We start from the raw sequence: 14806 nt of genomic DNA on the forward strand, positions 1-14806 counted from the left end.
ATAAGTCCTTACCCACAGAGTATTCTCCTACAAGGTACTCTTTAACCTCTGACTTGCTGCTGCTGTGCACTGTTTCCAGAGCACTGAACAGGGGTCTCCATCCTGACTGGATCTGGGTAGAACACATTTCCACCAACTCTCCTATAGAGGTGACAACCTGCAGACAGTGTAGGAGAGGTTAAAAAATAAAACCAAACCCCAGAACTGGTATATAGATGGACCTTCAGAAGGAATGAAGATGGCTTTAAACACATTCTCATATGTCAATACGTCAGTCTAGACTAATTCAGGATTTTATCTTTTAGATAATAGAGAGGTTCTATTTAATTGTTCTAAAGCCAGTTGTACTGTCTTTGTGCTTTGCCACAATGCTGGCTTAGGTAGGCAGAACCTTCCCGACTCCTTGAAGATGATTAAGAGGCACCATTTGAAGGGAACTTGGGAGACACTCTTGAGTGGACCAAGTGCACTCTGGAAAGCATCCACCTTTTGGGCATGGGAGGCCAGATACAGACACCGTGATCAGGGCCAACTTGCCTGGTCTTGGACATCCTCATCACACAGCTCTAGCTGCATGATACGCTCAAAGGGGCGGAAAAGCGCTTCATTAAAGTGAAAATGAGAAGGCTCATTCCAGTCTGTCAGCATTTCAGTAAGGATGTCATGGATGAAGGAGACAGCCTTCCGAGACACGTGCCTCTCCTTATGACAGGCAGCCTGCAGAGAAAGGAGGAGTATTAAAGTTTGTCCAAGCAAAAAGTTTGCTTTTAGTGAGACACTTTTAAAGGAGATAAGCACTTTATGTTGCTGAAGCCTAAAAACGGCTTCATGACTAATGTGACTAGGGACCCCACTAATGAAAATGGGAGAGTACTGCCATGGAAACGGATGACTGAGACTCTGAGTTGCTTGGAGTCCAAAGATGCATGAAGGTTTGCTGACAATTCAAAAACTGCAGAGCTAAAAACAAATAAATAATAAACCCCCCAGAGCAGAAATTGTGTGAAATGTTGTCTTTTGTTTCTACCATGTGACCGTTTTTCCCTTTAAAAAGGTAGTTTCTGCATATATTCACCATACCTATCTATGCATGACCAAATGTCAGTTTTTATTTGGCTATTTATGGAACTTAAAAGTGAGAAGGATCTCATCACTTTTGGAAGAGCTATTAAAAAAATTAAACCATCGGTGAATCTGGATATAAATTTACTGTTTTGAACAACCATGCAGGTTTTGCTAAATTCTGTCCTTTCCCTGATGCTGCTTCTTCCCAGTAATGCCTTCATCTGCACTGAAGTCAACCAAATAGACTGACCAGCCCCGCATTCTAAAAAAATGGAAGGTACTTGAGTTTAAACTGGCTTGGGATCTTAAGAGAGTTGGAAATTTTCAGTATGTGAAAAGCATTTGAAGCGGTCTCAGGCATCTAAAGGCAAGCGAGACACTAGTTTTCAAGATAAAGGGCTGTTAAAGCATACAATAAAATAATTCTCTGCTATTTCTACTTCACTTAGAGGGATTCCACTGAGACTCCAATGTCTAAACTCTGTTGTAATATAGTCCACCCATTTCTTGAGTCAGTGAAATTAAGTGCTATGGCAATTTACTGAACAGCTCATCTCAAAACTCCAAAGCAGCATGCTGCCAGTAGACTTGGGCAGATGACCTCACCAACAGAAAGAAAGCAAGTACTGCACGTTTATTCATACAAACGATACAAATCAAAACACTCCGAAAAGTTAAGACACCAGCATTTCAGCAGGTAAGACTGAATGTTTGGCTGAGGAAAGGTCATTTGTTAGGACTGAAATTCATTACGTGCTGCTACTGACATGCCACTGCCCAGGGGTAACAAGGAAGGAGAAGGAAAGGAAAAAATGTCACCATCCTCTCAGTTGAGCTGGCTTTATGTGGGAAAAGAGAGCCTGTATCCTTTTATAGGAAAACTTGCAAGGACACAGACCTTGACTGGGAAAATAGGTAGATGGAGAAGTTACTTGTACCCTCTTAGGATGGTTTCCATCACATCCATCACATCCACAGAGGAAATACATTGCAAAAATTCAACACGCTGTCACTGGACCTGCCCATTTCAGTTATTTAAAAGTGCACTCCTCAGTGGCAGTATCACAATAATTGAGACAGTGTATACAATAACCCAACAGGAGTGTAACCAGATTTGACAATGTTGAGGGTTGATACGCATTTTAGGAGCTCTCTTCTCCAGCTTTTGCAGCCTTGCTATCTCCTGCACATATTCCCATTTTCTCCCCAACTCCTACCTCTACAAGGTGCGGTGCCACCAGGCTCCAGCAGCGCATGAGATGGAGCAACGGGCGAGATTTACTCCTTACAATTCTGAGCATGGCATCACCAAGTCGGAACAAGTGAAGTGCGCTTCTCCTGTCCTGGGTAGATTTTACTTCACCTACAAGAAAGTATAAGAAAATAAATGCAAGCTAACAACAGCTGCTCCTCCATCTCTAGATGTCTAAATTGGAATATAAATCAGGTTAGAAATTATTAGTATTGTCTGGGCGAAGGCAAGGAGGGTGATGGAGAAAAAAAAAAGAAAAAAAATAAATCAAACTAAAATACAGCCTATGCCTCTACAGGTAGAAGACCAGGAGATGGACCCAAATTTTAAGAACGATGTGTTAAACACATTTTATTTTTCTTAAGCGATCTTATTTTGGCAAACTTTTTAAAGGGATGGGCTTGGAGAAGTAAAGCAAAAAAATTAAGCAAGGAGTTAAATAATTAAGACCCACAATAGCAGCTGCAAAACCCTTTGGTGACATCTACAGGAAAGAATATAAACTGCAAATTATTTAGTTTTGGTTTGTCCTTTTGTATTTCTTATCAAGCAAAGGATATGAAGCAGAGAATGTCAGAAAATACTTTATTGTTCCCCAGCCAGTAATACTTGTTATCTCCTATTGAAAGGGATTCATCTTCCATTGCTCTTACAACATCTGGAAAGACACTTCATTCTCTCATTTAAAATATGCTGGTGCCTTTATCTCTAATGAAAGACGCAATCAGGGGGTATACCACTTTTAATATATATTACAAAAATTCAATTAATTGCTGTACCCTAATTTTAATTTCGTTATAACTAACTACTGTTGATTGAACACTATGCACCTGATAAGAAGTTCACTATATATTAAAAATAAAGTATGAATGTTGAGGCCTGGAGACAAGCAAGAGCAAAAACTGAACAACTTGGAGTGTTACATGGAGAAAATGACAAGTAGTGCTTCAAGCAGAGGCGAAACTGATTGAACTGGAGACATACACCAGATAAAATCCATGTCTGCTACAGGACAGAACAAAACCCGTATGATTAATGTAACTTCTACAGCCACAGTCGAATATATTCCTCTGGGTCCAATCCTGCTCTATTTGAGACAGTGATGGAAACGACAATTTGGAGGCTCTGCACTGTAAGGTATATGCTCCACTTGGCTGGGGAAGAGCAAGACAAACCCCACTGCTTCATTTAATGTTCTTCACTTGTGTGCTTTGTTTGCTATCACCCATTTCCTGAACACTTCTGAGGTTATCCCACTGTCAAATGCCTAACCTAAATCCACCGTCTTACGTCTACATTCACCCGAGTTCCCTAACTGGATCAGGCTCTAAAATGGAGCTGTGAGTAAATACCTGTGGATAACTAACACACCCCAAAGTCAAGAACCAAATTAATGTCCTCTGAAGTGTTTCATAGCAGGTGTGGATGCAGTCCCTGTCCAAAAAAAGCACTCAACATTTTCTAAAGACTTTGAATCACTCCTACAGAAAAAGATCTTACTAGACTACGTGCTGTGTTTTATTTACCCCTTGAAATTTCAATTGGAAAAATTAAAATTGTAGGAATACAAAGCAATTTCTGTAAGCAATACAGTTGTATATGAAACACAGAATTCTGTAAGGGATCTTCAGGCAATTTACCTGGCATTGCTAGGGAGTAATCAACTGTATCTGTGACTGAATGGAAAAGCTGGGCCTGAGAAGCCTTCTTGAGCTGGTAAAGGAAGCCTGCCAATGCCATCAGGTTTAACTTGTCAGCAGCATCTTCAAAGAGCCTGTGAGTGAAAGAACAGGATCTAATTGAAAAATTCATGAGATGCAGACTTAAAAGCTTATGTAGGAGAAACCCCCTTATCTGTACATGGCTACTATGTGTTGCCTTTGGTGACACATTGAGCTAATGAGGACTTCTTCATTTATACATGCTACAGAAAGACTTTGATCCAGAAGCTTTATTAATTGGAGGGTAGAAAGCAGGGTGCTGTAGGACCAGCCAGAACCCTTCCAAGGTTCAACTGCAGTATTACAACCAAAAATTCACTTTTTCAAGGAAACTTCCTCATTTACTGTATCTTAATTGCTATAAGCAGTTCGTGAAACAGTAATCAAAAAACAGTGAGAATATGCCCAGTCCGCAACACTGATCATGATAGCTTCATTGACTTCAGAGTTACACCAGTTTGCGCCATCTGAAGTTACAGCCCCTTGCATAAAAAACAAATTACTTCAAGTCTTAGACCTAGAGTTACTGTACCTGAATTGCTATTTTGGAATATAAACAAGAGTTGTTATTTTCAGCTGCAATAAGCTCTTAATAGTTAAAATCTGCACCCTTAAACCAGTAAACATGCTTACACAGGAGGTGGCTTCCGCAGAGATTAGTGAAATTTCACATGGTGCAGCCATAAGTTGACACAAAGACGATTTTCTGACACTGTTTTCCATGAAAAACTTCCTATAGTCCTAGAAGACTGGGGATCAAGTCCTACTAATGCCTGCACTGAACTGAAAGTGCAGAAATCAGACCCGCATCATTAAAATTACAGTACTGCTATTCTCCAATCCTCAGAACCAAGTTGTATTGTGATGTTTCTGAATAAAAGGTACTTTCCACGCACAGTCAAATTCCTACAGGCAGTGTCAGTATGCGTTACTTTTTCCTCTGAACTTACCACCCTCTTATGAGCAGAGATTAAGAACGTAAAATGTCAGCTGGAGAAAAAAGGTTATTAGAAGCATGCAAACGCAGGAAATTTTCAATTCTAGCCTGGGCTGCCAAAAGAGTAACAGAAATAGTGAGAAAGTCTGCAACATAGTCTGCAGACTGGACTGTTATAGGGACATTTAACCTAGCCATTCTGTGATCATGCTTGGTAGCCCTTCCTCCTCCGGACATGCTGGGGCAGGCTGACAAGCTGTCCACACAGTCCTGACAGAAGCAGCTGCTTTCTAATTGACACTGTTCTTGTCACTCAGTACCTCACGAGAAGACACCCACTTATTTTGTCAACAGATTAATTTATATGCAAGCAACAAATCCACCCCTCTCAGGATACATTTGATTTACTTGGCATATTCACTGTTGTGCACAGACATACTCAGCCAGTACCAGCAGGACAAGTACTGCAGAGATGCAGAAACTCAGGTCTTTTAGGAACTGCTGGTTGTGATGCACACACAGCTCTTGTGAAACTCAACTGAAACAAGCAGCTGCAATGGACAAAGATCAGGTGACACTGTACCACAAAAGGTCCATTTTGGTCATGTTTTGGGAACAAGGATTCCGGTTCCTGACTACAATGCTTTTACCTGTCAGCTTGCGTGGAGAGCGTGAGAACAGCCTTGGCAGCACTGGTCCCACACAGCAGGCTGCCCCCACGGAAGTCAAAAGCTCTGCCCTTACTGCTCTCCTTGATGAGTTCCTGGATAGAAACCGGCTGAATGACAGGATTGCTGCTGAGGCTGGTCTCCTGCTCAGAGGTCAGCGCCTGGGGGGATTCCCCAGGCTCAGAGTCTGGGTGCAGCCCTCCAGATGCCTGCTGTGACTTGGTGATGGTAAGGGAGGGCTGGGGAGCACCATCACTGAAGTGGGTGTGCTCCAGCGTGCTGATGTACTCGCACACCCTGAGAACAGGAGAAGCAAAAGATTAATAAAACCCCCAAAACAACAACTCCTCCCCCCACTAATCACCAGAGTCACTGAAAAAATGCTTGGGTCTGCACTTCGGAAGCGAGTCAGAAGGATAGTGCAAGTACAGCTCTCAGCCGCCTCACAGCCCCATCACTGTGAGAAGCCAGCTTGCACGGAAACCCACTGCCAATTCACGGGCATCGATTTCTACGTCTGAACCAGATACAATGCATGTAGAGGGATTTTTAAAGGCCCGAGGTCATATGTTACCATTGTCTGGGTTGGACAACCCAGGCCTGTTAGTTGAAGTTGCAGAGCAGTTTTAAATAGTCCTGGGAACAAGCAGTGGGAGAAGGAAAACAAGCTATGCACAAACAAGAAGCCAGGTGCAGCGCAAGCCCTGGGAACCGCAAAATCAGCACACTCTGATCAGGCACCTGCAGCATGCCCACCAGTCAGCGACACGGACCCCCACGTGGCCCAGAGACTTTTATCCAATCACCCGTGTGTAAAGTCAGGTAAGCGGTCGGTTTAAGTTATAAATATGACCTGTTTGTTTAATAAAGTGAGCACGGCACGTAGCCATATTGGTGTGATTGTCGTGACTTGGCCGACTCTCCACAGGGGACCCTCTTTGAATGCACAGAACATTTTCCTCAAACTGTAAACAGACAATCTCTAAGCTCTCAGACTACCCATAGATAACCTGTCTTCTTACACCCTTTGGTCTCCCATGTGCCTAGATAGCAAATAGTTTAGTGGTGGTGCCTGAAAAACCCATTTTAGGTTCCTGGGTCTGACACAGTCTTCTGGTAACTTTGAAGTTTCTAAGCATTAATTTTGCCTCTGAATAGCAGTCGAAAACAGCACTGTCTCTTCTCCTACAGATACTGGCAGTGAACTCACCCTGACACTGTTTATACAGAACACTCCCAGAATAAGTAAGGTTCTTTTTCTCAGTCCCCGACTTCCAGACAACATGGCGTAAATTCTGTTTCTTTTGGGAAAGCTGGTGAGTACCTGAACACATGAGGCCAACAGTCCTGATTGTGGCTTCCCATCTCCAGGCCGACATTAAGAACTGCATCCATACACAGAACATGAGCAGTGTGCAGGCAGACTCCCTGCACCTTCCCCATCTGCTCCAGTTTCTGCTCCACTTTCTGTTTCACTGCAGCATGAAAAATAAATAAAAAACAGCATTAGCTTCTCCAGCTTTTTAAACAAACGTTGGCTTGTATATAGGGCAATGACAAACGTATACAGTCTAAAAGTTATAAGCATGTGGATTTTAGACAAAAAACTAATCACACAAACCCATTTATTCCTAATAAACATAAGGCAGTTTTAAAACTAAAATCCCTTTTGATTGATCTGATATGCATGAAAAAAAATCAATGCCAGATTGACAGCCTCCACCCCCAAATTCAAATCTTGTTGCCCACAGAACAGATGCAGATTGCCAGTGATAGTACATATCTCTCTTTGGAGCTGGCTGCTGGATATTTATTTATTTTTAGCAAAATCTCTTTCACTACAGAAAAAAAAAAAAGAGTTTGTGGATTTCACATCTATGTCCATACAAGAGTTTCACCAAAGAGCTTTTGTTAATGGATACTCTTGTCAAAGCAAAACTAATCCTGATCTGAACTTCAAGCATTTGGACCTCATTCTTTTTCCTGAGAATCTCTGAAAAGCTTAGGTTTTAAGTGGAAACAAATGTTGAAGCTTTGCAAGCTTTCACAGAACAGATCTGTTGGCCTTTAGCCACCGCTACCACCTCCTCTTTGCTTCAGTGTGGCCTGGCCAACTAGCTTCAGTCTCATCTAGCAGAGCGGTCAAAAGCTAGTTTGTGCTCAGGCCTGTTCCGTTTTGTTTTGTCTACTGAGACACCAAATTTAAGTGCCAAGCAGGGTCATTTCTGCAACACGGTGTTTTATTATGGGCTTCTTGCCATTAGAAATCAGATGTCATCAGAGGAATTTTATGTGCTTCTCCAAACAGTCATTGGAGACAGCAGCTGACTTCACTGATTTCCACTGGGTTTGAAGTAGTGGTATAGAGATGCAAACTTTTTATGTTGTATCATTTTTTTTTATTCCAACTTCATCTAATGTGATTTAGAAATAGTTTTAAATATCTGATGATGAAAAAAGACAACCAAAGATGTACACAAAAGACAGGGAGAGGGACACAAACTCAGTTTATATTACCAACCAACACCACCCAAAAAAATGATTCCCTCATGCCATCTAGTTCTAGTATCACAAGACTTAAAAAAAGCGTATTTCAAAAAATGCTGTTAGCTTATTTGTTATTCCACTGATTATATTTGATATGGAACTGAAATTAGTATGACATAACGTTAAGAACCTAGGACAGCAGGACACGTACTGAAGTCTCTAGACATACATCCCATATGCCTAGAAGTGACCGGGGCACAGTAGTGGCATTCCTCTCCGTCCTTCTATGTGTAGCAAGGTACTTTCCAGTTGCATCTTTGCAGGCAACGTGAAATAAGGTAGGTAATATAATCACATAGTTACCTTGAGCTATAGTATCACTAGGCTCTTGGATTTCTTTTTCCTCTTTCTCTTCTTGGACACAGGAGGCAGCAGCCATTTGGGCAAGAGCTGATGCACAGTTAGCAGCAACTCCTGTAAAACACCACTACAATTACTGTTCAACCAGCATTCCCTCCCCAATCCCATGCAATCTCAGCAACAGGTTGTGTCAAGGAAAGTTGGCTGGATATGTCTGTGCTGTAGGGGAGGTGCATTCTATGGGGAGTCCTGCAGTCCAGGTTCCTGTTCAAGACTGGAACAGGATACTGCTTTTCTCTCTCCCCAGTTCCTTCAAGGAAAGTTACCATCCTATTTGATAAGTCTGCCATGACATCCTACATAGCAGTACCTAGAGCACAGCTCAGTCTGGCTGCCCTCCTCAGTCCATCCAGGCTCACGCAGATGGAATCCTTCTCCTTTTGGTTCTGCTCCTTGGCTCCTTCTGCTCCCAAGATGAAGGCCAGTCCCTTGGAGCTGCCTGCCATGCGGCCAGTCAGTGGCGTGGACAAGGTATCAATCAAGTTCTTCCAACAGCCGATTAAAAGGTATCGGGCAAAAGCAACTCCTGGAGTGAGAAATGTATTACTACTACTACTGAAAAACGACACAACAACAGTTCTATCATCAGTGGTAAAAAACCAAGTCATATTTTGTCCTCTGCACGGCGAACTACCAACTCACATGTAGGATGTACTGATATACTTCCCTCAATGCTTAAACTGTTGTTCTAAACCACAACTTATCTGAATATGCTTACAGTATATAGCAACCCACTACTGGTAGATACAGTTACGCTTGTAGTACAGTCGTAGTACCTGCAACAACAGAATCATCTGTCTTCCGGTTTTGGGAAAGAGGAGATTGAGCTGAAGCAGATGCCATCAATTGGCCACCAATTGCGCTGCTTCCCAAGCCATCGATATCTGCCAGAACATTAAAACCCAACAGATTACTTACTATTTGACACACGGATGATACAAGGAAAGCATCTTCCACAGGCTTGTTGTTCAAGTAAGTAGTAGCACTCCTGACTTCTCAGGTATGCTTTTCAGCTGCTCTTTTCTGGCAGCCTTCTGAAACCTTGGCATAAACATGAGCTGTGGCATCTTATGCTTTGCCCAGTATAACCAATGTTTTCTTGAAGAGGGGGAATATCCCACTCTCAAAAGTCCCCCACCCCTCCCTGCCCCAAAGCTGTATGGTCAACAGAACTCTCAGCAAAGATTTCATGGTATTTCTTAAGAGTTCAGAACTTCCCACACCCTTAAACTTCCATATTTCTTAGTATAACCTTTCAAATCTTGCTAAATCCTGTATCTAGATGTTTCCAGACCTCAGTCTTAGTCCTCAAGATGCACTGGGATCCTATGTCCTAGAGGTGGTATTTAGTAGACCTATATAGGTTCAATCTCAAGAAAAGAAATACAAGCCTTTCTCCAACACAACAAATGACCAGCTTCTCATAGAGTTTAATGTTAGGGACATCAGGTTGATTTCCCTTCTAGCATCCCCTGTCTGCCTGCCTCTTCTCCGCCTACTTTATGGCTACTATTTTCCCAAAGTGTTTCTTTCAGCTTCCCAGCTCAATAGCTAAAAGCAACACCGAGCTCAATACAATTAGCAAAAAACTTTCAGAGCAGTGCCTTTTGATTACCAGTTAATAGCTCAGCTGAAGCCAGTGTTCTCCCCACATGCACTTTTTTAATTATCTCTTTGTAGTCATACAGTATACACGTTCAAGCAGATAGTGCGTTTTATATCAATACAATATCAAGACCTCCTGCTGCCTTTCAGCTGATACAATTTGATTTTTTTCCCCTCAAATGAAGCCAAGGATTGTTTTTAAGCATTTGTTAGAGGTGCCTCAGTGTTCAGCTTCTCTCTGGTGCCATTTGGCATATACCTGGCACAGCACAAATCTGAGCTAAGGGGAGCCCCATCTGTGGAATGCTTCCAGGATCAGACACCACTACTTATATTTGTATAGCACCACAGGCACACTGAAATAGCTTTGCTGTGACATCAAGGAAACAGCAGCCTTACTGCTTATCATAAACAGGTACCAAGTCTACCAGAACTGAAGCTAACAGTGAACAAACTTATTCTCCCTGTATTCCAGGGACAGTCTGTTGTTAAACCCACGCTTCTAAAGCTTTCTGCCTGACCCAAAACAAACACTTAAGTACCTGCCAACTACATTTCATTAAGTCCTCCTCTACTGGTAATTTCGTGAAACACCGTGTGCTGCATAATGCACTGAAGCAGTGTATTATTGTAGCTTGGTTTAGACACCTTTGGAAGTTAGCCTAGCCTGTACTGACCTGTCAGCATGGTGATAAGTGGAAGGCTGTGCTCTTCAGGGCTCCCCCAGTATCCAGATTCCCCCAGCATGTTCCTTTCTAGTACCTGGTGGTACAGTTCTTCAACCCAGGCCTGGGAAAATACCATCAACACTCCACTGGACTGCACCTGCTTCATGAACTCCTTCTGCAGAGAACCATCAAAGCCAGATGTAAGACAAAAGTAAGCCCCATAGCATGAGTTTCAGCCCCTAGATCTACTCCTGAGCGTACGGGGCTGCAGGAGTAGAAATGAAGTTATGCAAAAATAAGAATTAACCAAGGATCACAATGTGTATCTATAGTAGAGAATGACACGAATAAGGAGCTTTCCCTTCTCTTACTGCAGTTCATGCAAGATGCAAATCATGACAGTTCTTGTACAGTGACAAAGGTACATGCTGATCTCTCACTATTTCCTCAAGGTAGGGGTGGGATTCTCAATTCACAGTATCACAGAATGGTCAGGCCTGGAAGGCACCCCTGGAGATCATCTAGTCCAACCCCCTGCCAAGGCAGGTTCACCTACAGCAGGTTGCACAGAGTCGCATCCAGGTGGGTTTTGAATGTCTCCAGAGAAGGAGACTCCACAGCCTCTCTGCGCAGCCTGTTCCAGTGCTCTGTCACCCTCAAGGAAAAGTTCTTCCTCATATTCAGGTGGAACTTCTTGTGTTTCAGTTTGTGCCTGCTGCCCCTTGTCCTGTCACCGGACAGCACTGAAAAGAGTCTGGTCCCATCCTCATGATGCTCGGCCTTAAGATACTTCTGTGCATTGATAAGGTCCCCTCTCAGTCTTCTCCAGGCTCAACAGGCCCAGCTCCCTCAGCCTTTCCTCAAAAGGGAGATGCTCCAGTCCCCTCATCATCTGTGCAGCTCTCCGCTGGACCCTCTCCAGTAGTTCCCTGTTTCTTTTGGACTGGGGAGCCCAGAACTGGACACAGCACTCCAGATGTGGCCTCACCAGGGCAGAGTAGAGGGGGAGGCCAACCTCCCTCGACTTGCTGGCCATGCTTCTCCTAATGCACCCCAGGATCCCAGTGGCTTTCTTGGCCACCAGGACACACTGATGGCTCATGGGCAACTTGCTGTGTCCACCAGGACTCCCAGGTCCTTCTCCACAGAGCTGCCTCCCAGCAGGTCAGCCCCCAGCCAGTACTGGTGTAGGGGGTTGTTCCTCCCCAGATGCAGGACCCTCCACTTGCCTTCACTGAACTTCATTGGGTTCCTCTCCACCCAACTCTCCAGCCTGCCCAGGTCTCGCTGGATGGCAGCACAGCCTGCTGGTGTATCAGCCACTCCTGCCAGTTCTGTATCACCAGCAAACCTGCTGAGGGTACCCTGTGTCCCTTCATCCAGGGCTCTGATGAGTAAGTTGGACATGACTGGACCCAGCACTGACCCCTGGGGAACACCACTGGCTACAGGCCTCCAGCCTGACTCTGTGCCATGGATCACAACCCTCTGAGCTCTGCCATTCAGCCAGTTCTCAGTCCACATCACTGTCCACCCATCTAACCCACACTGCCTGAGCTTAACTATGAGGACACTGGGAGACAGTGTCAAAAGCCTTGCTGAGGTCAAGGTAGAGAACGTCCACTACTGTCAATCCATCACAGAAGGCTATCAGGTCGGTCAGGCATGACTTCCCCTTGGCGAACCCATGCTTACTGCTCCTGATAACTGCCTTTTCCTCCACATGCTTTGAGATGACCTCCAGGATGAGCTGTTCCATCGAGGTGAGGCTGACCAGCCTGGAGTTTCCTGGGTCCTCCTTCTTGCCCTTCTTGAAGACTGGAGTGATGTTGGCTTTCCTCCAGTCCTCGGGCACCTCTCCTGTCCTCCATGACCTTTCAGAGATGACGGAGAGTGGCTTGGCAATAGCATCTGCCAGCTCCCTCAGCACTCGGGGGTACGTGCTGTCGGGGCCCGCGGATTTGTGGGTGTGAAGTTTAAGTGATTTCTAACATGATCCTCCTCAACCAAGGGAAAGTCTTCCTTTCTCCAGTCTTCGTCTCTTGCTTCCAGGGTCTGGGACGCTTTGAGGACTGGCCTTGGCAATAAAGACTGAAGCAAAGGCGGCATCCAGTAACTCCCCCTTCTCTGTATCCTTCATTTGTGCGCAATAAAAAGAAGTTGTGGCACCTAATGCTGGCTGTCCAGCAATTGTGCCTTTCTGCAACGAGCAGTCACCACAGATGAACTGGCGTGCAGTTAGATATCTGAACTATTTTCAACAATACTTAGGTCATGCTCAGCACTGCTGCACACAGTGCTGCCCCTAGAGAAGTTTCTGAGTCACAGATTTGCTCTTGCAGCTGCTGAAGAACATACCAGAACTGCCGATGATGTTAAAACCCACTTGTTTTGAGGTCTTCTAGAATATATGTTCTCTTACATGGGAAACTCAGCAATAATGGTACATCTTGACAAACTTGTTTTTCATTTTTTTGTTCTGTATATCATTGAGGGATTTTATTTTTAGGAAAACTCTGAAGCAACTTCTCTTGGACAACTTAGTTGAAAAACATAGATCTATGTTTCGTAACTCCTACAGCCTTCAAAACAATTTTTTAAAAGCCCAAGAAGCTGAGAAATCCCAGGTGCTACAGAAATCATCAGTTCATATTACTAAAACCTAATTATTTTTCACTCTAACATCTCATGTCTTCATCTGCGTAAATACAAATCAAGTATTAAGCAAGAAATTTGTCACTATGCTCAAAAGTAGTTGCAAGATGAAGGTATGTCCCTTGATAACATGCACAAACAATACTTGCTATATCACATCATGCTAATGAAGATCTGTTCTGAAGATAGAGTATCCATCTAAAGACCGCTACTTCAGTGATAATCAGCAAGCAGCATTCATCCCCCTCCAAAATTACAGAGAAGCTGTGTAATTCAGATGCATGACATTCAGCATGCAAGATTCAGAAGCAGCTTGGAGAACGCTTCATTTGCAATTATTATTTCACTACTTAGCAAGCAGCCTGAAGGCTTTATGTGTGGACTGGTTTATGTGAAAGGAAGTAAAATTTCTTTTCTAAATAGTTTTCCCATATTCCCCAACTCACCAGCAACACAGGAGCTTGGGCAGGCTTCTTCCTGTAGTAATCCGAGTTGGCCAATTTTAGGTTGAGCAGCAGAGTATAATGTGAGACCATGTAGAGACTGTCTGCATTCATCAGAGTCTGGAAGCTGAAATTTAGGTTTCCCTCAAATCCTGGTGAGTACATCATACCTAACAAAAACACCATGTGAGCTCTCACATTTTACACAGATTTTGCCTGGAAAAAAAAACATATCAGAAACTAACCCTAGCATTTCAGCAGGAACAGATTGCTAGAATAGTTAATGAGTCATCAGTAAAAATTACTCTACTAAATGCGCTAGAATAGGAAACAGAAAAATAAGTAGTCCATCTAGAATGCAGTGCTGCAAGGCAAACTGAACACTCCAGTCACAGTCCAGCAAAGCAACATGCTCAATGTGAAATACACAAGGAGCACCAGCACTCGTTGGGACGACTGCCAGTACAAAGCACAGGGCAGGATACACGTGCAATGCTAACTGGAAAGGTGAGGTGGGAAGCAGCGGAGGCAAAGCCTGTGTACTTAACTGAGCATATATTGCACCAAATGGTGCTAATGAGGGTGACAGCTCTTTTAACCCCCAGTAAATCTGTCCTGTCTGAGTTGTTGGATGGGGACTGGAGTGCTCAGCACCTTGTTGGATCAGGCTGTAATCATCATTCTCTCCATGGCCTAGAGGTATGTGGACAAATATTTGGGGCCAAGCTGGCTGGAATTCGTTACAACTCCAAGCCCCACTTAATTCATACAAGACCTGCTTTCTGAATAGCTGAGCACCTGCAGCTCTATCAGCCCCACAAGCCACCTGTAAGTGCTCAGTACTCCTGAAAACACTATTTGTATGAAATGACAGCCTGCAACCAT

The 14806-nt window shown here is 43.7% G+C and overlaps 1 protein-coding gene across 1 annotated transcript in view; it reads right to left on the minus strand.

Moving 5' to 3' along the window:
* ARFGEF3 (ARFGEF family member 3) overlaps positions 1-14806 on the minus strand; it is a 96637-nt gene that overhangs the window by 25492 nt on the left and 56339 nt on the right. Inside the window, exons 13-23 of the mRNA XM_056343657.1 lie at positions 13925-14091; positions 10833-10998; positions 9327-9434; positions 8861-9076; positions 8494-8604; positions 6968-7118; positions 5626-5940; positions 3958-4091; positions 2283-2428; positions 538-717; positions 13-157 (exon numbers count right to left, since the gene is read on the minus strand). Of these exons, the coding sequence (XP_056199632.1) occupies positions 13-157; positions 538-717; positions 2283-2428; positions 3958-4091; positions 5626-5940; positions 6968-7118; positions 8494-8604; positions 8861-9076; positions 9327-9434; positions 10833-10998; positions 13925-14091 (1839 nt within the window). The remainder of the gene's footprint in view (positions 1-12; positions 158-537; positions 718-2282; positions 2429-3957; positions 4092-5625; positions 5941-6967; positions 7119-8493; positions 8605-8860; positions 9077-9326; positions 9435-10832; positions 10999-13924; positions 14092-14806) is intronic.

This window comes from Falco biarmicus, chromosome 6, assembly GCF_023638135.1.
Source record: "Falco biarmicus isolate bFalBia1 chromosome 6, bFalBia1.pri, whole genome shotgun sequence".
NCBI classification, from domain to species: Eukaryota; Metazoa; Chordata; class Aves; order Falconiformes; family Falconidae; genus Falco; species Falco biarmicus.